Here is a 23,117-nt window from a genome sequence, read left to right on the forward strand (position 1 = left end):
GTTGCCTTCAGGAGAGTCATCCACATGGTTGGTTTAGAGCACATTGTGTCGCTATAGGCCATCTTACGAAGACACTAGACTATCCATCTCCTATATGGATGGACTTTTGGGTTGTTTCCAGTTGTGGTTTACGAGGAGTAGGGTTGCTGTCCACATTTTAGTACCTGGCTTTTGGTGAACACGTTTGCTTCTGTGGGGTATAAACTTAGGAGTGGAATTGCTGAGTCATAGGGTATGCATGTGTTCAACTTTTGTGGATATTTCCACATGATTTTCCAAAGTGAAACCCTGTTTTGAGATCTGGAATATTGACTGTCTTTCACTCTCCTTGGACCCTAGGGCTACAGAACTGGCTACCCTTATCGATACCCTGCTCTGAGAGAGAAGTCTAAAAAATACAGCGATGTGGAGGTTCCTGCTAGTGTCACAGGTTACTCCTTTACTAGTGACGGTGATTCGGGCACTTGCTCCCCTCTCAGACACAGTTTTCAGAAGCAGCAGCGGGAGAAGACAAGATGGCTGAACTCTGGCCGGGGCGACGAAGCTTCTGAGGAAGGGCAGAATGGAAGCAGTCCCAAGTCGAAGACTAAGGTGTGGACGAACATTACACACGATCACGTGAAACCCTTGCTGCAGTCTCTCTCGTCCGGTGTCTGCGTGCCAAGCTGTATTACCAACTGCTTGGTCTGTGCCTACCTTACTGTTCATAGTTAGATGACGTAGAGCAAGTTGGGTAGCTGGGGCTTCGGAGGCTTTGGGAATCCAGCCTTTCTGACCCAGGTGTAAAGCGAACCTTCCTTATTCACTTTCTTGTAGTCTGAACCTAAGTCCACTGAACGCATTACTAAAATTCGGGTAATACTATCTGCTTGAAACTGCTTAAGATGTAATGTAGCTCCTCAGTAGTTCCAGTATATCTCCGTATATAGCAAAAATACAAAATAATTTACATGTATTAACCTACAAATAGGAGCTCTTCTTATTTAATTCAAATTATATTCAGGGACTCTTAATACTTCATGCACAAAAAGACACTTCAGTCCTAAACCTGTATTTTAGTGTTGTGAACTCTAGTGGTTTCAAGTCACTAAAGTTTCTTCTTTAAGTCTTCAGTGTTTTCTTAAGCAGTTTTCCCTTGTGGCTCCCTGGCGTGTTCTCTGCTGACTCTTGTCCCCTGCCCTTAGTGTTATTCCCCTGCTTTCTATCCCAAAGCCTCCGAATGCACACCCCCAGCTGCCCTCTGCATGGACTGTTGCATGTGAGTAGACGGCCATAGTGGCGAGTCACCTTCTGACTCCTGCTGGGTGCGGCATGACCCAAGTGCAGCGCAGGCCATCTGCAGGCACCAGCGACAGACGCTGCAAGGGGTGCTTCGTTTCAGCGTTAATGCCGCTCAAGTTACCGTTTGCCCTGAGAGGTGCTCCCATGTCGTGGTGCTGAGACCTCCTCTGAAGATCGGTCTTTACTCCTCCTGTAACCTACCTCTAACAGTCCACCCAGCTCTGCTTTAAACTGTAGAAGAGGCCCATTTCCAGAAGCCCCTGGAATGGAGGAGACAGGGGCTGAAGCAGACTCATCTATGCATGACTAGTTCATTAGGAGTTCAGTTGAAATTAGATTAGATGCTCCTAAAACCATGGGCAACCAAATACATAAAGCGGGGCTTTCTTTTCCCCTTATAACAGTGTTTTACTTTATAGATTTATTTAAAGAAAAAAAGTTTTATCTTCCCCAGGTGGTCCTGGTGTTTTCCTGACGCAGTTGGTGAGAAGCCTCCGTGCTCCTGAGCGGCCGCGTCACCTGGGCAGGGACCCTGTGTGGCCATGGGGCTCCGAGCGTGGGAATGCGTCTCTCCTCTTCTTTCCTACCCTCCTTGTCTCCTTTCCCCCCTTCTTCCTGTATCCCCCTTTTCTTTCATTTGTTTATTTTTTACTTGTTTCACTTGTTAAAGGAAGTGGGCCTTATAAAACAGAAAAAAACCCCAAAACACCTTTCTGCGGCTGATGTGAAGCACAGTGCTGAATTGCCATGAGGAAGTTTTCCAAAGTGTTTAGGCAGCAGTGCGAGCTTTATTTACCATTAGCTTGCAAAACAACTAAGTCACTTTAGGCCTTGTAGTCAATGTGTACATCCAAGGGGAGGCCTTGCTCCGCATTTAAATTTGTTTCTTACTGTTCTGGAGTGACACAGAGTCCATGCAGTGCTCCCAGGTTGGTATCTTTTCATTTATAATGATTGCTGTTACTTTTTCAAATGTGTTCAAGTTTCTGAGGTTGCTGTTTGAAATGTTTTGACTAAAAATTATTTTTAATAAAACGCTGGAGTTGTTTTTATCTGAGAAGATAACCATCAGTGAGTACCCACAGCTCCATGCCCATTCCACACTCTCCTCGCAGTGGCTCAGCATTTGACGGTTTTGTTGCTTTTTTTTTAAAGTTGTATGGTTTATGGCTATCTTGTTGCCTCTCGAAAGTATTCTGAAAGGCATAACATTTGCTCTCGAAGATGGGCTTGTTTTAATGTTCAGTGCCTACTCATGCCTTAGAATTTGATTAAAAATCTCAGATTTGATTGGAGATCCAAAAAAAAATTATGAGTGGCAGGCTAAGCATGCTGACGAGATGCACTGATACTAAAACAGCCTTTAAATATTAAGGACTCATGAAGCGCTTCAAGTTTGTTTGGGATATTTTTGTAGCACTCAAAAATATTAAGTTATATAAAATATTCGACATCACCAAACTCTTCTTCCAGGTAGCTACTGTGTAAGTGTCCGTACAGTAATTTTCTTGGGTTGAAAGTTACGCAGACAGTGCATTCTGATGCTGTCATTTATTTTAATGCAAAACTTTGGTGATGCCCACTCTCGCCTCACGGTGCAGGCTCCTCCCTACCCCCGGGTAGCAGCATCACATTGCTTTTCATGACCCTGTCATCTCATGCTTCCAGTTGGCTTTGGTGTTGGATGATTTTCAGAGCGGTGAACCAATGGTCTCTGAGGGGCCTCCCCTGCTGGTCCCAGGGTTATGGGGCTCAGCTCTGTCGTCAGCCTACCTTGTGACCCAGATTCAGCTGGGCTTTCCAGATGGTCCTTTTCCATCAGTCATGACTTTGACTTCCACCAGTAACTGGTCTTCATGTGGCTGCATCCTGCTCCCATTGGCGACTCTGCTGAGTGACCCACATTAGCTGTGGTCATTGGTTCAGTCCTCTCTGTGATGTTCAGTGCATGACCAGATGTGAGATAAACTGAATAGATTGGATGCTATGTCACTTATTGTCATAATTCTGACTTTTCAACTGTTCTTGATATTACAGTGGACTAAAGAGGATGGACATAGAACTTCCACCTCTGCTGTCCCTAACCTGTTTGTTCCATTGAACACTAACCCAAAAGAGGTCCAGGAGATGAGGAACAAGGTACGTCCTGCGTCGGCACTCAGCGGGGGCTTGCGTGTGGGATTGGAAGGGATGCCGGCTGCTTCGGGGGGAGGGGGTGCTTGCTTCTAGCAGAGGGCATCTGCTGTTGTTACCGCTGTTGTAACTGAAGCCATCTCTTCACACCGCTGCTGTTCTATCACCAGTGTGAAGTATGAGCAGCAGACATTTTTTGGGCCCCGTTGATTCTTGAACTGATGTTTGCTCACAGGTCAGAATTGGAAGCTGCAAAACCTATTCTTAACAAGAGCAGACTCCTGTCCCTGACTTTCAGGGTTTGTTCAAAGACTTGTGAGTGGCATTTGGTGTATCAGAGCAGGAGCCCTGCCAGTGCTCACATCACTAGACGATGGACATGCAGCGAGTGTTTCCCCCAAGTTAATGACAGTGAGATATAGGTGTCCTGCCCAAGCATCTGGAAGATGTGGGGAGCTCGGAATAGTCACCATCCCTGCAGACCCACACCCCACTAAGCAGGCATGGCGGTCACTCAGAACACATGGGGCCATTCTGCCTGTGTGGGGCAGTGGGAGAGCTGAAATGTAGCTTCCATGTGGCTGGGGCCCAAGTGCACAAGCAGCAGGGCTCCCAGGCAGCGTGGCTGCTCAGGACCGTTGATGTGTGCCTCTCCTTCCCGCCCTCAGATCCGAGAGCAGAACTTACAGGACATTAAGACGGCTGGCCCTCAGTCCCAGGTTTTGTGTGGTGTAGTGATGGACAGGAGCCTCGTCCAGGTGAGAGCCCAGAGTGTCTCTGACATTAGTGGGTGGTGGCTGTGTGACCGCCTGCTCCAAAGTTATTCTGAAATTGAGAGAGTGACTTTATGAGGTAAGTATTCTAGGCAACCAGTTACCTTTGTTAAAACCTTCATGATGAGAAACAGTTCAGGCACTTTTCCTTGAGTTCTAGATGGAGCGAGCATGCTGAGGGCTATGTCCACCCCTCTGGTCCCGCCCCTTGTAATGCATGCATATGTGAGGGTGGCACATACACCATCAGCTTTGGGGCTCAGATTCGGCAAGGGTTCAGCAGCGTTCTGTGTAAGGCGCTAGGAGAGGGTGGGTTTAGGGACTCTTGTTCTGGTACATATTGCTGTCTGCAACAAAGTGCTGCTTGGGTTGCAGAGGGGTGGGTGCCTGTAAATGTGGTACACATTTACACACATTTCTACAAAATAACTCTACCTTGTGGCACATTGAAGATAATTGTGTAAGTAGTTATCTCTGAAAACTAATATGCCACCTAATGCTTTAACACCTGACTCTGCAGGGGTAGACGATTGTTGGATTTGTCCAGCCGTGGTCCTGGTTTCGTGTTCAGTGTCTGCACGTCCTGCCATCATCACTGCCACACTTACTGTTGACAGCTGTCCCTGCTGCATGCTCTTAGCCAGCTCCATCCTGTGCTCTCAGCTGATATTTCACAGGCTGGGCCTGGTGTGCTTTGGTGACTCAGTTTACTGTTTCAGGATGCACCTCTCTCTGACTGTACGGAAACTATCGAAGGGCTCGAGCTTACAGAGCAGACCTTTAGTCCCGCTAAATCTCTCTCTTTTAGAAAGGTACTCACTGCCCTGTCCTCACTACCTGTCTATGCGCCTTGCTCCCCTCCCCTCCCCGCTCCCCGTCTCCTCTCTTCAGGCATTGTCTTAGTTACTGAAGTAGCTTCAAATGGATCTTTAACCTGTTTGTGAGACTGTACAGAAGGTTCTGTTCTACCTACTCGATTCTTTAATTAAAACATTTGGTATGAGATGTGATAACAATTTCCAGCATTCGAAGTTGTTGCTGAGAAATGGCCAGTCTGAGCAATGTGGTGCATTTCTGCAGTTCCGCACGGGACTTTGGTTAGTGCGTGTTTTGGGTTTCAGAATTTGCCTTTTCCATGACGCTGACTGCAGACAGGCTCTTCTGGGCAGTCTGTTGCTGTTGGCAGCGGCCACTCCCGAGTGCCCTTCCACCCTCGCTGGTTCAACTTTGACTGTAAATGTCATGAATGTAGCCACTGGAGGTCATATCATTGAAAGATGTCATTTCAGAGGAATGGGAATTCAGACAGTCTTTGTCAGCCCTTGTTGATAAAATGTATTTATTTGTACCTCAAAAAAAAATACCCTAAATAACATTTTTAAATGCCACAGAGGAGAAAGACTTAGGAGAGTCTGAAACCCCTCACTGTGATCCCCTCTGTGCATGCGCGTCTAGTATGTGCAGTAGGCGGAAGATCTATCTGAACCCACCCACATAGAAGGAAACCTTCCCTAAGCATCTAGGCTGCTAGTGTGCAGGAGCTGGTGCCCCACGCAGAAAGTGGCTGACCGCATGGTTGAAGAGTCTTAGCTGAGAGGTATGTTTATATTCTTGTCAAAGGAAATTTCCAGAACTGTCTCTTTCACTTGTCACACCTTCATTGAGATGCACGTGTCACTCTCGTGGTGTCCCACATAGAAGCAGATTTGTAGCAAAGATTCTGTATTCCTGTCTGTAATCCCTGCTAATAACATTATTTTGCATATTTGCTTATTAATTCCACAGGTCCTGTTTTTCCCTGTGCTTAGAGCATCCTTCCGGCTGCCATTCTTGGAAGAGCTTCTCAGAGCAGGGGAGAAAGATGACTGCCTGTTGCTTGTTTTTCATCTTTTGGCACTTTGTTGCGGTCTTGTCAGTTATTCTTTCTCTCAGGTGTGTGAGGGCTGTGCAGGCCATGAGCCCAGCTGGCCTCCTGTGTAGAGCCCACGTGAGGGCAGCACTGAGGACCTTGTTAGGGCTCTTCAGAAAGCAGCCTGGGTCGCCGTGTTCAACCACCAGTTACAGCTTTGTGTGCTCTGTCCCAGTGATATTCAGATGTGGGTGTGTGTCACTGTCACCTGGGGGCTTCCTGAATGATAGAGGTAGGGTCCCTACTTTCTGAACACCATTCCAGGTGTCATTAGCAGAGAACACCACTGTACGCTGACCCCAGAGGAAGAGAGGTTGACCACCTGGACAGAAATCCTTGTTCCACCTTTGTATTTTCTCTACCTCCTTATATCTCAAGTTCACTTTTGCACCCTTGATCTTTATCCCACACTGGCTAAAATAGATCCCTCTTTTTGGTGAGAATGTGCTTTGGCTCCATGGGAGTCCTTTACTGGGCGATTGTTCCGCTCCCTGTCATGTGAGCGTCGGAGCACAGACAGTCTTGCTCCTTCTGGAACATGGAGCTGCATGTTGAGAAGTCGAGTTTCTCCTTGACCCACACACTCCCCTCCCCAGTGAGGCGAGCGCGTGGATGCCTGCTTCCCATCTGAGAACCTGAAGAACGGGTATTTCGGACTTAGGGAGCTGGGGCTTTTCTGGAAAGGACTTTCCTTTGCCTTCCATTTCTCCCTCACTGGTGATGGCCATTCCCACAGGGCAAGTGCTGCCTTGTGATAGAAGAAACAGTAATCACAGTTCAAACAGGAGTTTGCAGCCCAGCCGAAGGCTGTGTTGACTTTGCCTTGGGCATCATAACATGTAACCTGAAATACATATACATATATATATATTTTTTGAGACAGGGTTTCACTCTGTTGTACAGGCTGGAGTGTGGTCGGGCTGTCTTGGCCCACTGCAACCTCCGCCTCCCGGGCTCAAGCAATCCTCCCTCCTCCCGCCTCAGCCTCCTGAGTAGCTGGGACTACAGGTGCACATCACCACACCTGGCTAATTTTTGTATTTTTTTGTAGAGACTGGGTTCTGCCACGTTGCCCAGGCTGGTCTCAAACTCCTGAGCTCAAGCAGTCCACCTGACTCAGCCTCCCAAAATGCTGGGATTATAGGGTGTGAGCCACCGTGCCCGGCATAACCTGAAATAATTTTGGCTGCCCTCTGGATTCAGTTGCAAGTGAAATGAAGGATTAGAGATGAAGATGTGAGTCTACACTGCAAGCTGTTCAGCCCAGGGAAGGATTCTTGTGTTCCCACGTGCACCTCACCAGGGGCTGTGTTCTCCACCACCCTTCATGCTGTGTGGTAGAAATGCAGAGGGGCAATAAGCTCACCCCTCGGACTCTCTCAGTGACCTGTGTCGAGCACCTAACCTGTGCATGGTCCAGCACTGGGAATGCCAGTCCAGATCCAAGTCGGCCCTGCTTGTAGATGAAAACCTGATGCTCAGAGAGATCAGCCACTAGTGCAGATTGCACAGCCTCGGGTGGAGCTCTTGTTCCACCCAGATTGCCTCAGTCAAGTATGGAAAGTGTTACTGGGCCTGTGTTTTGCTTTAGAGCCTTTTCAGGTGACAGGGAGGTGAGGGGAGTGGCAGGAGGGGAAGCTAGGTACATCTTGGTTTCTTGTCTGGGTTGTCCACGAGTGGCGTATGTTTCTCTACATCCCAGTCATTGCTCTGTGTCCTTTCTTGCAGAGGAATGTGATTCTCTGTTCCCGTAACTGGTCTTGACAGCAGCTTAACCCTTAGCTGTGGTCTTTGGAGGAGGGAGCTCTCCACCACTGGGCACCTGCTGCGCTGTGCCTCGGGCTTCAGCTGTCTTAGTATGAGAGAGCCCCGCTTGTCCTTTGGGGCATCAAAATTGGGCACAAGCGTTTTGGTGTCTCTGTGCCAGTGGATTTTTATTTTTATTTTTATTTTTATTTTGAGACAGCATCTTACTCTGTGGCCCATGCTGGAGTGCAGTGGTGCGATCACAGCTCGCTGCAGCCTCGACCTCTCAGGCCAAAGGAATCCTCCCACCTCAGCCTCCTCAGTAGCTGGGACTACAGGTGCATGCCACCACGCCTGGCTAATTTTTAAATTTTTTGTAGAGACAACGTCTCACTATGTTGCCCAGGCTGGTCTCAAACTCCTGGGCTCAAGCAGTCCTTCTGCCTTGGCCTCCCAAAGTGCTGGGATTATAAGCATGAGCTGTGGCGCCTGACTGATAGTTTATTCTTTTTTTGTTTGTTTGTTTGTTTGTTTTGTTTGAGACGGAGTCTTGCTCTGTTGCCCAGGTTGGAGTGCAGTGGCGCAATCTCGGCTCACCTCAACCTCCACCTCCCACATTCAAGTGATTCCTTTGCCACAGCCTCCCGAGTACCTGGGATTACAGGTGCCCACCACCACGCCTGGTTAATTTTTTTGTATTTTTAGTAGAGACAGGTTTTCACTGTGTTGGCCAGGGTGGTCTTGAACTCCTGACCTCAGGTGATCCACCCGCCTCAGCTTCCCAAAGTGCTGGGATTAGAGGTGTGAGCCACCATGCCTGGCCTGATAGTTGATTCTTGATATTTGATTCCTTTACTAATTTTAACCACTTGATTTAAATGAACTTAAGCATTTCTCTTGTATCACCTTCTCGTTTCATTGGCAGTGATATCAGGATGCAGGTGCAGCCAGCCAAACTGCCGTTGCTGGGATACCGTCTCTAGAGTGCCATCATGTGAGGGCTCTTAGCAGTGGCCAGCCCAGCAGCTCCTCCTTCAGATAGTGAGGCAGGCCTCTGGTCAGGGAAAGACTTGGCTCGGGCCACAGAGCTAAGACATGGCAGACAGGACTCAGCTTCCTGTCTTGGTGAGGCAGGGCAACTTAACGAAAAGCCAATGGGCCTCGAGTCAGACCTGGTTCAGAAGAGGGTTCCCTTTGACCTGTTGACTGTCGAGAGTCTCCAGGCTCCTGGGCAAAGATTGCCTATTCCAGCAGCCCATTTGTCCCTCCCGGAGCTCTGTGTCACTGGTCGGCACTGGGTACGCAGCATGCTAGGTGGTAACCCCTCAGCCCATCCCAGTCAGTCCAGGTTCCCCGTCTTTGCTTGAGGAGCAGTCGGCCCGTGTGAGTTGAATTTCCCGAGTCAGCCCAGCTAGGACTCTTTCCATCTCTGGTGTTCACCCCTCACTGAGAGGAGCACTGAAGGACCAGGCCTGGCATCCAAAGAATTGTGGATTCTCCTGTTTTTATTTGGTTTTGGAAGCTGTCAGTCATGTGCATGTGTGTAAGTGCTGGATAACTGTCTTAGAAGTGAGCTCCAGGGTAGCTGGGCGTGGTGGCGGGCGCCTGTAGTCCCAGCTACTCGGGAGGCTGAGGCAGGAGAATGGAGTGAACCTGGGAGGCGGAGCTTGCAGGGAGCCGAGATTTTGCCACTGCACTCCAGCCTGGGTGACAGTGCGAGACTCCGTCTCAAAAAAAAAAAAAAAAAAAGAAGTGAGCTCCAGGGAATTGGGGGACATTTTCCTGCCCCGACCCAATTAGGCTGCACTGTGGGCACAGCACTGTGGTGGGGCAGGTGGCTGTGAGTGGACCGCACCCCCTGATGCCCACTCAGCCCACTGTGCCGGCCTGCAGGCTCCACCTCCTGCTTTAAGATTGGTGTGGTCTGTGAGCCGCCTTTGTGCTTCGCTTTCTTCTTTTTTTCTTTGGTACAAATTTTCACAGTTTTCCAAATTCCTCAGCTGAACACTGGTGTCTTGGGACATTTTGTTATCTCTGAATGTTTTGGGATAAGTTCCAGGAACTAGTTATAAACTAACCATAGTCAAAAGAACAGAACTTACCTGTGCTCTTAGAATATAAGCAAAGCTCTGAGCATGCCTTACGCTGAGTGTTGTACCTCGTGACAGTTTCTGATGTCATGAGGAAAAGTTACTGACTTTTAAACAGTAACAGGAAAGGGCCTCTTCCCCTTCTGCTCCACAGTGAGGAGTGGGCACCCTCCCTGAGGTGCTCTGTGCTCTTGGGTCTGCACTGGGCTTTTGCTTCTGAAACCTGGAAGGCTCTGTAGGATTTCTTTTGCGGTTACTGTCTGTTCATCGTGGCACTGACCTGTGTTTCCATTATCTACCACTGAAGGCTGCAGCTCAGCCTAGGCCTCGGGCCCATGGCAGTGCAGTCTCAGGGGTCTCTGCTCCTGGAAAGCCTCCTGCCCCCGCCCTGCCTGCAGCCTGCCTGGGAGGAGGGCGAGTCCCCACTGGGCCCGGCTCCTGCAGACCAGATGTGCCTTTCATCCACAGGGAGAGCTGGTGACGGCCTCCAAGGCCATCATTGAGAAGGAGTACCAGCCCCACGTCATTGTGAGCACCACGGGCCCCAACCCCTTCACCACACTCACAGACCGTGAGCTGGAGGAGTACCGCAGGGAGGTGGAGAGGAAGCAGAAGGGCTCTGAAGGTGAGTGCTTGTGGTCCTGGGCACGGCCACTCCAGAAGGTGAAAGTGCTCTGGGAGCTTCTCTGTGGTCCAGGTGCTGGTTGTGGGTGGTGATAAGAATAGTCACATGCATCAAAGACAAACCAGAACTTTATCCAGTACTCATTTCCAACCTAGTCACTCAGGCCAGAATGGAAGAAATTGCAGGCCGGGCGCAGTGGCTCATGCCTTTAATCCAGTACTTTGGGAGGCCAAGGAGGGCTGATGACCTGAGGTCGGGAGTTCGAGACCAACCTGACCAACATGGAGAAACCCCATCTCTACCAAAAATACAAAATTAGGCCAGGCGCGGTGGCTCACGCCTGTAATCCCAGCACTTTGGGAGGCCGAGGTGGGCGGATCACGAGGTCAGGAGATGAGACCATCCTGGCTAATACGATGAAACCCCGTCTCTACGAAAAATAGAAAAAAAATTAGCCGGGTGTGGTGGCAGGCACCTGTAGTCCCAGCTACTTGGGAGGCTGAGGCAGGAGAATGGCATGAACCCGGGAGGCAGAGCTTTCAGTGATCCGACATTGCACCACGGCACTCCAGCCTGGGCGACAGAGTGAGACTCTGTCTCAAAATAAATAAATAAATAAATACAAATACAAAATTAGCCAGGTGTGGTGGCGCATGCCTGTAATCCCAGCTACTCGGGAAGGCTGTCAGGAGAATCGCTTGAACCTGGGAGGCGGAGGTTGCGGTGAGCCGAGATCGTGCCATTGCACTCTAGCCTGGGCATCTCAAAAAAAAAGAAATCGCAAAGTTAGGCACACTTGTGAGTGGCCCTGGCTAGGAGGGAGACGTGTGTAAATGACGATGTGGAGGACTAGTGGTGGCGGCTCACAAGAGTCTGCCATACTAAGACACGCCGGGGCCCCTCTGCCAAAACGAGGCTGACCCTGAAGATGTCCTGCCGTGGTCCCATCGAGCAGCTGTGACGAGAGGAGACAGCAGGAGCGAGGGGCAACCCACAGAGCTCTGGGCTGGAGGGCATTGGTCCTTCTCCCAGGGGGGTTTCTGTCCACATGGAGGGACCAGAACATTGACAAAAGAATTCACTAATTTGGATCAGTTAGTGGGAAAGCCAGCATGCATATTATTATTGTTTTTGAGATGAAGTCTTGCTCTGTCGCCAGGCTGGAGTGCAGTGGCACAATCTCAGCTTACTGCAATCTCCGCCTCCTGGGTTCAAGCAATTCTCCTGCCTCAGCCTCCCGAGTAGCTGGGACTACAGGCGTGCGCCACCACGCCCAGCTAATTTTTGTATTTTTAGTAGAGACAGGGTTTCACCATGTTGGCCAGGACATTCTCAATCTCTTGAACTCGTGATCCGCCCGCCTTGGCCTCCCAAAGTGCTGGGATTACAGGTGTGAGCCACTGTGCCCGTCCCTGAATATTATTTTTAAGAGACATTTGTCTCTTTCTCTGTTTTTTTAAATTAATTATACTTTAAGTTTTGGGATACATGTACAGAACATGCAGGTTTGTTACATAGGTATACACGTGCCATGGTGGTGGCACGTGTATGGGTGGCACCCATCATCTACATTAGGTATTTCTCCTAATGCTATCCTTCCCCTAGCCCCACACCCCCGACAGGCCTTGGCGTGTGATGTCCCCTTCCCTGTGTCCATGTGTTCTAATTGTTCAACCTCCACTTATGAGTGAGAACATGCGGTGTTTGGTTTTCTGTTCCTGTGTTAGTTTGCTGAGAATGATGGTTTCCAGCTTCATCCATGTCCCTGCAAAGGACATGAACTCATCCTTTTTTATGATTGCATAGTATTCCATGGTGTATATGTGCCACATTTTCTTTGTCCAGTCTATCATTGATGGCCATGTGAGTTGGTTCCAAGTCTTTGGTATTGTGCATAGTGGTGCAGTACACATATGTGTGCATGTGTCTTTATCATAGAATGTTTATAATCCTTTGGTTATATACCCAGTAACGGGATTGCTGGGTCAAATGGTATTTCTGGTTTTAGATCCATTCGCCACACTGTCTTCCACAATGGTTGAACTAATTTACACTCCCACCAACAGTGTAAAAAGTGTTCCTATTTCTCCACATCCTCTCCAGCTTCTGTTGTTTCCTGACTTTTTAATGATCGCCACTGTAACTGGTGTGAGATGGTATCTCATTGTGGTTTTGATTTGCATTTCTCTAATGACCAGTGATGATGAGCTTTTTTTTCATGTTTATTGGCCACATAAATGTCTTCTTTTGAGAAGTGTCTGTTTATAACCTTCGTCTGCTTTTTGATGGGGTTGTTTTTTTCTTGTAAATTTAAGTTCCTTGTAGATCCTGGATATGAGCCCTTTGTCAGATGGATAAATTGCAAAAATTTTCTCCCATTCTGTAGGTTCCCTTTTCATTCTGATGATAGTTTCTTCTGGTGTGCAGAAGCTCTTTAGTTTAATTAGATCCCGTTTGTCAATTTTGGCTTTTGTTGCCATTGCTTTTGGTGTTTTAGTCATGAAGTCTTTGCCCATGCCTATGTCCTGAATGGTATTGCCTACATTTTCTTCTAGGATTTTTATGGTTTTAGGTTTTATGTTTAACCCATCTTGAGTTAATTTTTGTATAAGGTGTAAGGAAGGGGTCGTTTCAGTTTTCTGCGTATGGCTATCCAGTTTTCCTAACACCATTTATTAAATAGGGAATCCTTTTCCCGTTGCTTGTTTTTGTCCAGTTTGTCAAAGATCAGATGGTTGTAGATGTCTGGCATTATTTCTGAGGCCTCTGTTCTGTTCCATTTGTCTATATATCTGTTTTGGTACCCGTACCGTGCTGTTTTGGTTACTGTAGCCTTGTAGTATAGTTTGAAGTCAGGTAGTGTGATGCCTACAGCTTTGTTCTTTTTGCTTAGGATTGGCTTGGCCATACGGGCTCTTTTTTGGTTCCATATGAAATTTAAAGTAGTTTTTTCTAATTCTGTGAAGAAAGTCAGTGGTAGCTTGATGGGCATAGCATTGAATGTATAAATTACTTTGGGTAGTACGGCCATTTTCACAATACTGATTCTTTGTATCCATGAGCGTGGAATGTTTTTCTATTTGTTTGTGTCCTCTCTTATTTCGTTGAGCAGTGGTTTGTAGTTCTCCTTGAAGAGGTGTTTCACATCCCTTGTAAGTTGTATCCCCAGGTATTTTATTCTCTTTGTAGCAATTGTGAATGGGAGTTCACTCATGATTTGGCTCTTTGTCAGTTATTGGTGTGTAGGAATGCTTGTGATTTTTGCACGTTGATTTTGTATCTTGAGACTTTGCTTAAGTTGCTTGTCAGCTTAAGGAGATTTTGGGCTGAGATGATGGAGTTTTCTAAATATACAATCATGTCATCTGAAAATAGAGACAATTTGACTTCCTCTCTTCCTATTTGAATACGCTTTATTTTTTTCTCTTGCCTGATTGCCCTGGCCAGAACTTCTAATGCTATGCTGAATAGGAGTGGTGAGAGAGGGCATCCTTGTCTTATGCCAGTTTTCAAAGGGAATGCTTCCAGCCTTTGCCCATTCAGTATGATATTGGCTGTGGGTTTGTCATAAATAGCTCTTATTATTTTGAGATACATTCCATCAATACCTAGTTTATTGAGAGTTTTTAGCATGAAGGGATGTTGAATTTTATTGAAGGCCTTTTCTGCGTCTGTTGAGATAATCATGTGGTTTTTGTCATTGATTCTATTTATACGATGGATTACGTTTATTGATTTGCATATAGTTTTTTTGTTATTTGTGTTTTTTTTTTTTTTTTTCCCTGAGACAGAGTCTCCCTCTGTCACCCAAGCTGGAGTGCAGTGGTGCAGTCTTGGTTCACTGCAACCTCCACCTCCTGTGTTCAAGCCTTAGCCTCCTGAGTACTTGAGACTACAGACACACGCCACCACACCCGGTTAATTTTTGTATTTTTATTAGAGATGGGATTTCACCATGTTGGCTAGGATGGTCTCAATCTCCTGACCTTGTGATCCACCTGCCTCAGCCTCCCAAACTACTGGGATTACAGGCATGAGTCACCGCGCCCGGTTGATTTGCGTATGATGAACCAGCCTTGCATCCCAGGGATGAAGCCAACTTGATCATGGTGGATAAGCTTTTTGATGTGCGGCTGGATTTGGTTTGCCAGTATTTTATTGAGGATTTTCGCATTGATGTTCATCAGGCATATTGGCCTGAAATTTTCTTTTTTTGTTGTGTCTCTGCCAGGTTTTGGTATCAGGATGATGCTGGCCTCATACAATGAGTTAGGGAGGAGTCCCTCTTTTTCTATTGTTTGTAATAGTTTCAGATGGAATGGTACCTACCAGCTCCTTTTTGTACCTCTGGTAGAATTTGGCTGTGAATCCGTCTGGTCCTGGGCTTTTTTTGGTTGGTAGGCTATTTATTACTACCTCAATATCAGAGCTTGTTACTGGTCTATTCAGGGATTTGACTTCCTCCTGGTTTAGTCTTGGGAGGGTGTATGTATCCAGGAATTTATCCATTTCTTCTAGATTTTCTAGTTTATTTGTGTAGAAGTGTTTATAGTATTCTCTGATGGTAGTTCGTATTTCTGTGGGATCAGTGGTGATCTCCCCTTTATCATTTTTTATTGTGTCTATTTGATTCTTCTCTCTTTTCTTCTTTATTAGTCTGGTTAAATGGTCTATTTTATCAGTCTTTTCAAAAAACCAGCTCCTGGATTCATTGATTTTTTTTGAAGGCTTTTTTGTGTCTCTATCCTTCAGTTCTGCACTCATCTTAGTTATTTCTTGTCTTCTGCTAGCTTTTGAATTTGTTCACTCTTTTTTCTCTAGTTCTTTTAATTATGATGTTAGGGTGTCAATTTTAGATCTTTCCCTCTTTCTCCTGTGGGCATTTTAGTGCTATAAATTTCCCTCTAAACACTGCTTTAGCTGTGTCCCAGAGATTCTGGTATGCTGTGTCTTTGTTCTCATTGTTTTCAAATAACTTACTTATTTCTGCCTGAATTTTGTTATTTACCCAGTAGTCATTTAGGAGTAAGCTATTCAGTTGCCATGTAGTTATGCAGTTTTGAGTGAGTTTCTTAATCCTGAGTTCTAATTTAATTGCACTGTGGTCTGAGAGACTGTTTGTTATGATTTCCATTCTCTTGTGTTTGCTGAGGAGTGTTTTACTTCCAATTATGTGGTCAATTTTAGAATAAGTGTGATGTGGTGCTGAGAAGAATGTATATTCTGTTGATTTGGGGTGGAGAGTTCTGTAGATGTCTGTTAGGTCCTCATGGTCCAGAGCTGAGTTCAAGTCCTGAATATCTTTGTTAATTTTCTGTCTCGTTGATCTAATATTGAAAGTGGGGTGTTAAAATTTCCCACTTTATTGTGTGGGAGTCTGAGTCTCTTTGTAGGTCTCTAAGAACTTGCTTTATGAATCTGGGTGCTCCCGTATTGGGTGCGTGTATATTTAGGATGGTTAGTTCTTCTTGTTGAATTGATCCCTTTACCATTATGTAATGCCCTTCTCTGTCTTTTTAAATTTTTGTTGGTTTAAAGTCTGTTTGATTAGAGACTAGGATTGCAACTCCTGCTTTTTTTTTTTTGCTTTCCTTTTGCTTGGTAAATATTCTTCTATCCCTTTATTTTGAGCCAGTGTGTATCTTCGCATGTGAGACAGGTCTCCTGAATACAGCACACTGACAGGTCTTGACTCTTTATCCAGTTTGCCAGTCTGTGTCTTTTAATTGGGGCATTTAGCCTGTTTACATTTAAGGTTAATATTGTTATGTGTGAATTTGATCCTGTCATTATGATGCTGGCTGGTTATTTTGCCCGTTAACTGATGCAGTTTCTTCATAGTGTCAATGGTCTTTACAATTTGGTATGTTTTTGCAGTGGGTGGAACTGGTTTTTGCTCTCCATATTTAGTGCTTGCTTCAGGAGCTATTGTAAGGCAGGCCTGGTGGTGAGAAAATCTCTCAGCATTTGCTTGTCTGTAAAGGAGTTTATTTCTCCTTCACTTATGAAGCTTAGTTTGGCTGGATATGAAATTCTGGGTTGAAAATTTTTTTTTTTTTTTTTTTTTTTTTTTTTGAGACGGAGTCTTGCTTGCTCTGTCACCCAGGCTGGAGTGCAGTGGCGCGATCTCGGCTCACTGCAAGCTCCACCTCCCAGGTTCACACCACTCTCCTGCCTCAGCTCGCCCAGCTAATTTTTTTGTATTTTTAGTAGAGATGGGGTTTCACCGTGTTAGCCAGGATGGTCTCGATCTCCTGTCCTCATGATCTGCCCGCCTCGGCCTCCCAAAATGCTGGGATTACAGGTGTGAGCCGCCGTGCCCGGCCGAAAATTCTTTTCTTTAAGAATGTTGAATATTGGCCCCCACTGTCTTCTGGCTTGTAGGGTTTCTGCAGAGAGATCTGCTGTTAGTCTGATGGGCTTCCCTTTGTGGGTAACCCAACCTTTCTCTCTGGCTGCCCTTAACATTTTTTCCTTCATTTCAACCTTGGTGAATCTGATGATTATGTGTCTTGGGGTTGCTCTTCTTGAGGAGTATCTCTGTGGTGTTTCTGTATTTCCTGAATTTGAATGTTCGCCTGTCTTGCTAGGTTGGGGAAGTTCTCCTGGATAATATCCCGAAGAGTGTTTTCCAACTTGGTTTCATTCTGCCTGTCACTTTCAGGCACACCAATCAAACGTAGCTTTGGTCTTTTCACATAGTCCCATATTTCTTGGAGGCTTTGTTCGTTCCTTTTCATTCTTTTTTCTTTTAATCTTTACACTTTATTTCATTAAGTTGATCTTCAATCTCTGATATATCCTTTCTTCTGCTTGATTGATTTGGCTGTTGATGCTTGTGTATGCTTCACGAAGTTCTCACGCTTTTTCAGCTCCATCAGATCATTTATGTTCTTCTCTACACTGGTTATTCTACTTAGCAATTCGTCTAACCTTTTTTCAAGGTTCTTAGCTTCCTTGCATTGGGTTAGAACATGCTCCTTTAGCTTGGAGGAGTTTGTTATTACCGACCTTCTGAAGCCTACTTCTGTCAATTCATCAAACTCATTCTCTGTCCAGTTTTCTTCCCTTGCTGGTGAGGAGTTGTGTTCCTTTGGAGGAGAAGAGGCATTCTGGATTTTGGAATTTTCAGCCTTTTTGCACTGGTTTTTCCTCGTCTTTGTGGATTTATCTACGTTTGGTCCTTGATGTTGGTGACCTTCACATGGCGTTTTCATGTGGATGTCCTTTTTGTTGACGTTGATGCTATTCCTTTCTGTTTGTTAGTTTTCCTTCTAACAGACAGGCTCCTCTGCTGCAGGTCTGTTGGAGTTTGCTGGAGGTCCACTCCAGGCCCTGTTTGCCTGGGTATCACCAGCAGAGGCTGCAGAACAGCAAAGATCGCTGCTTGTTCCTTCCTCTGGAAGTTTCGTCCCAGATGGGCACCCGCCAGATGCCAGCTAGAGCTCTCCTGTATGAGGTGTCTGTCGACCCCTGCTGGGAGGTGTCTCCTAGTCAGGAAGCACAGGGGTCAGGGACCCACTTAAGTTGGCAGTCTTTCCCTTAGCAGAGTTCGAGCACTGTGCTGGGAGATCCACTGCTCTCTTCAGAGCCAGCAGGCGGTAACTTCAGTCTGCTGAAGTTGTGCCCACAGCCGACCCTTCCCCCAGGTGCTCTGTCCCAGGGAGATGGGAGTTTTATCTATAAGCCCCTGACTGGGGCTGCTGCCTTTCTTTCAGAGATGCCCCACCCAGGGAGGAGGAATCTAGAGAGGCAGTCTGGCTACAGTGGCTTTGCAGAGCTGCGGTGGGCTCTGCCCAGTTTGAACTTCCTGGCAGCTTTGTTTACACTGTGAGGGGAAAATGGCCTACTCAAGCCTCTAATGGTGGATGCCCCTCCCCCCACCAAGCTCCAGCATCCCAGGTCGACTTCAGACTGCTGTGCTGGCAGCAAGAATTTCAAGCCAGTGGATCTTAGCTTGCTGAGCTCCATGGGGGTGGGATCTGCTGAGCAAGACCACTTGGCTCCCTGACTTCAGCCACCTTTCCAGGGGTGTGAAGGGTTCTGTCTCGCTGGCATTCCAGGCGCCACTGGGGTATCAAAAAAAAGTCCTGCAGCTAGCTCGGTGTCTGCCGAAACGGCTGCCCAGTTTTGTGCTTGAAACCCAGGGTCCTGGTGTCATGGGCACCCAAGGGAATTTCCTGGTCTGTGGATTGCAAAGACCGTGGGAAAAGCGTAGTATCTGAGCTGGAATGCACAGTCCCTCACGGCTTCCCTTGGCTAGAGGAGGGAGTTCCCCGAGTCTTTGCACTTCCTGGGTGAGGCAACACCCCACCCTGCTTTGGCTTGCCCTCCGTGGGCTGCACCCACTGTCTAACCAGTCCCAGTGAGATGAGCCAGGTACCTCAGTTGGAAATGCAGAAATCATCCACCTTCTGCGTTGATCTCACTGGGAGCTGCAGACCGGAGCTGTTCCTATTCGGCCATGTTGCCAGTCATCCTGACATTTGTCTCTTTACGAACACAGTATTTCTGTCTGTTGAAGCTTCACTGGGGAGAGACCTCCTTTACTTGGTTTGATTCATTAACACTCATTGTTGCTGAGCAGTCATTGTGCCAGGCACATGCCCAGTGCTATTGTGCGTACATTTCATCTCATTCGCAAAGTAACCCTGAGAGAGAAGTCATTTTCCCCCAGTTGGAGCAGAGGAATAGGGAGCTCAGACAGGGCGGCTCCCAAGAATGAGGTTGTGCGTGGCCGAGCCCTGATTTGGACAGAAGCGCACTGCCTTCCTCACTGAGTCTTCGGTCACAGCAGTCAGCCCCGGCCTCTGTGCAGGGGGGCGCTCTGAATGTCCTTACTGTGCTTGTGTGTAGGGCTTCGGGTTTCTGACAGAAATTCTCTTTCTCCATAAACCTTGAGGGTTTCCTGTGCAGGTGTGGTCACAGGCCGGAGGGTGAAAATGCTGACTGCCCTGGCATGTGCCCAGGTCCCATCAGGAGTGACTGGTGCAGCCTGTACTTCTCTTGGTAGCCCGCTGACAAAGGTGGTCGTGTTTTTGTCAAAGATGGGGCAGTCTTACAATGAATACAAATAAGCGGCTCAAGTTTGAGACTCTCACGGAGCAGGTGGTTTCAAATGTCGGGCTTTGAAAAGGAAATGTTGAGAACTAATGAGAGAAGCAGGTCTCCAAAGCCTCTTCCTTGAGGGCTTTTGGGGATCAGCTGCTTTTCCCCCAACCTCCCTGCTGCCAGCTCTCTTGTCCACTAGTTTCTGAGCAGCCTTGGTGCTGGCACCAAGAAGAACCAGGGGCACAGGGACCCCTGCCAGGAGGCTCCCGTCAGCATCCTCAGGGCCGTAAGCTCCAACTCAGGTTTTTACTGAAACCTCAGTGTGCTGCTCAGTCCTCCGGGGTCAGCCTTGCTGGAGCCACCTTGTTGTATGGGACTGACTGTTGCTCTCCTGGGCTGTAGTCATCCTGGGAGCCAGGCACTCCTCCTAAGAGGACCTCTTAACCGGTTTTTGTCTTGTTCTAGACCAGCCACTGCATTACGTAGTTGTTACTGAAATTTGAGTTGCTGAATCGTTTTTCAGTGTTACACCACTATTTACTATTCAGGCCGTCACACACCGGGCCCTGCTGCTGGTTGTCTCCCTCCAGTGAGGCTTTGTCTGAGCCATTGCTGTAATTACCTGCCTTAGAGCGAGAACTAGAGGTAGTCAGCTTGAGCTGTGGGTCATGTGGCCTAATCCTAGTTTCTGTGCACATGTACACAGATATGTGTCTGCCCTTTGGAGTCTCCTGGGATCTGAGTAACCTGGATTGTTTTTAAGTCAAACAAGATACCTGGAGTTTCCCCCCTGATGTGTGAGGCTCCTTCAGCAGGGCTATGATGGCGGCTGAGTGGATGGGGACAGGCTGTGGCCGTGCTCTGTGATCACAGAGCTGTCAGCAGGAGAACCCACAGGAGGTCTGATCTGGCCCTTGGCGTGGGCTGAGGGGAGTGTGTGCCACAGGTAAAATGCAGGCTGGCTGCCAGAGGTCAGCATCTTTTCCCGGTTGAGGCTGTATGCTCACTCAGCTAGGTGGTATGGCGGCCGTTTTATGGACACCTGGCTTCTGGAAGGTGGCTGCCAACATGGTACTTGGGGAGGCGAGCCAGCTGTTAGGGTGGGAGCAGAGGCTCTGGGAGCTCAGAAGGGTGATGACAGCTGCTTGTTCAAAATACGGACCTGCTGATCCTAAGCTAGTCATCTAAACTTCTAAAATCAAGACAGAGATGGAAGGAGTTAGAATAGTGTTGGTCCGTATTTTCTCCGAAATGAGAAGTAGACTTGGAATCCTTTTCTATATCCAGGATCCTAGTTCCTGCATTTTTCCCTCTGGTTCTTATTAGCATTTTTCACTTTAAAAAGTAAGAATACGCATTACAGTTGCCAAGTTTAAATTATTGGGATAAAATGCCCTGCCACAGAATTAAAACCAAAATAATGCTCATGTGATGTCCCTTGAGGTGGTGAGTGGGTTCAGGACCCTCGGCCACCTGCTCAGCAGGGAGAAGGCAGGGAGGGAGGGGTCCCTACTCGCACAGGACAGCGAGGGACAGGCCAGGGCATACCATTTGAGCCCATCACAGAGGCGGCTCTGGCAGACTCTCTTTGGAGTAAGAATAGAAATAAATTTTGTATCTGAAGTTGGTTAAGTTTCTCTGAAATTCGCATCAGTCAACACCCAGGTCACAGCTTCCTTTATCCTCTCTTGGAGAGGATCAGGGAAAGGGTTGAGAGAGCCCTGCCTTCTCAGAGGGCGGCAGAGCGGGCTGCCCCATCTGCCGTGGAGGCGGGTGAAGGCTCATGGCGTGGCGTCCACAGCTCCTACCATATCCTTCTTGCTTCTCTGCAGAGAATCTGGACGAGGCTAGAGAACAGAAAGAAAAGAGTCCTCCAGACCAGCCTGCGGTCCCCTACCCGCCTCCCAGCACTCCCATCAAGCTGGAGGAAGGTGAGCTCTGGGTGGCAGCGGCCACCACTGTGGGAGGGTGCACGGCTCGTGCGCACTGTGGCGGAATGTGGCGGGAGTTGTGTTAACAGCAACACAGAAGTGTGTGCTTGCATCAGTGCCAGGACGTGACACCTGTCTCCTCCTATATTGGTTCTGTCCTGGGTAACTCCAGGCAAAACAGATTTGTATGTGAGCTGTGACCAGGTAGGAAGGCCGGCCTCGGGGGTCGAAACCCACCGTGGTTGCTGGTGTCCACGTTGCCCATTGCTCGCACACTCCTTGTGCCATGTTGTCATGCAGATCCCACCTCCGGAGGTGCCCTCCGCTGTGTGAGCCACACGCCGGCTGCCTCTCAGCCATTGTGTGTCTGTGGTGTGTGATCCCGGGTGTCTGTCCCTCGGTCTCGTACATCCATGTCTCTCGTGAAGCCCATGGCCCTGCCTTTCTTCTTCTGTAACCTGATGGCTGTGACTGAATGCATAGATTCTCTCCTTGTGCTTTTTTCTTCCTGTGGCTGCGTCACAAGCAGGAGACGGATGCGCTAGAGAGTACCTGTTACCCTAGTAAGTACCGCGCTGCCTCCGCTCTCCACCGGTGCCCTGTGCTTTGCCTCATTCTCCTGCTTCTTTGTTGTTTATTAAGTTTTGTTTTCTGTTTATTTAAAATAAAAACAGAAGCCCCCCTTTTTTGTACCCAGTCCCTTGGAGGCCTTCCTAGAAGTGGCTCAGTCACCTGAGCGCTGTGCTGCCTTCAGCAGCAGCGGGTGCCTCCGCCAGGGCCTCCACGCACCTAGGTGCCACTGCAGCACTCTGGGCCTCAGGAGTTCTTACCTCCGGCCTTTGAGGGTCTCTTTGGATTGCTTGGTGGGAGGGTTTTACCACACTGGATCAGATGTAAGTGCAGCCTCGGTTCAGACAGGGTGGGGTTCTGCCACCTGCTGTGTGGGGTCAGATTGCCTTGGACCTTTGCTGAAGCTGGTCCAGAGGAGGTGGGCAGAGGAGTGGATATTGGACCCTTGTAAAGCAGTGTGATGTTCACTCAGATGATGGCAGCTCTCCAGAGCGAGTGCCCTGGGGCAGCCTCTGTCCTAGCATCAGCCACACCGTGCCCAGCAGAGCGGGCCCCATCTCCTCAGGGGGAGCGGCGCCTGTGTGCCCATACCCCTCTCCCGGTTCTCATGAAGTGTGGCCTGGAATTAGCCTGGGGCAGCTGGCAGGGTGGGGGTGGCTTCCAGCTTCCCAAAGGTAAAGCACTGAGAGTTTGGGGCCTGGGCCTCCTGTGCTGCTCCTAACCACTCAGCTGACTCCCCTGGCCCTGATGTGTGGCTTGATTTTTAAACACTAAACAGCTTGTGGTGCCTAACCTGTCAGTTGCTGGTAACTTTGTAGGCCGTTTATGAATGGACAAACTGGGTGCCCGGGTAAGTGGAAGGAAGGCGCCCCCAGGCTGTGTCCTCAGGGCCGCTGTGCTCCTTCACAAATGGCCACTCCTGATGCTGGGTGGAGTTTTGCCCCCACTCCTTGTCTTACAGGCCATCTCTTTCCTTTTAATTAACTTCCAGCCTAAATGGCTTAGTTC

General features: G+C 48.1%; 1 protein-coding gene across 12 annotated transcripts in view; it reads left to right on the forward strand.

Moving 5' to 3' along the window:
* ADD1 (adducin 1) overlaps positions 1–23,117 on the forward strand; it is an 87,329-nt gene that overhangs the window by 61,827 nt on the left and 2,385 nt on the right. For 2 of the 12 annotated variants that reach the window (XM_054486599.1, XM_063664427.1), the window contains 6 exons: positions 340–684; positions 3,319–3,420; positions 4,083–4,172; positions 4,907–4,999; positions 10,401–10,557; positions 21,441–21,539. In XM_054486599.1, the coding sequence (XP_054342574.1) occupies positions 340–684; positions 3,319–3,420; positions 4,083–4,172; positions 4,907–4,999; positions 10,401–10,557; positions 21,441–21,539 (886 nt within the window). Of the gene's footprint in view, positions 1–339; positions 685–3,318; positions 3,421–4,082; positions 4,173–4,906; positions 5,000–10,400; positions 10,558–21,440; positions 21,540–22,068; positions 22,103–23,117 lie in introns of all 12 variants that reach the window. The other 10 variants (XM_054486608.1, XM_063664430.1, XM_054486600.1 and 7 more) reach the window with 7 other exon arrangements.

Source organism: Pongo pygmaeus, chromosome 3, assembly GCF_028885625.2.
Source record: "Pongo pygmaeus isolate AG05252 chromosome 3, NHGRI_mPonPyg2-v2.0_pri, whole genome shotgun sequence".
In the NCBI taxonomy this organism is placed as follows: domain Eukaryota; kingdom Metazoa; phylum Chordata; class Mammalia; order Primates; family Hominidae; genus Pongo; species Pongo pygmaeus.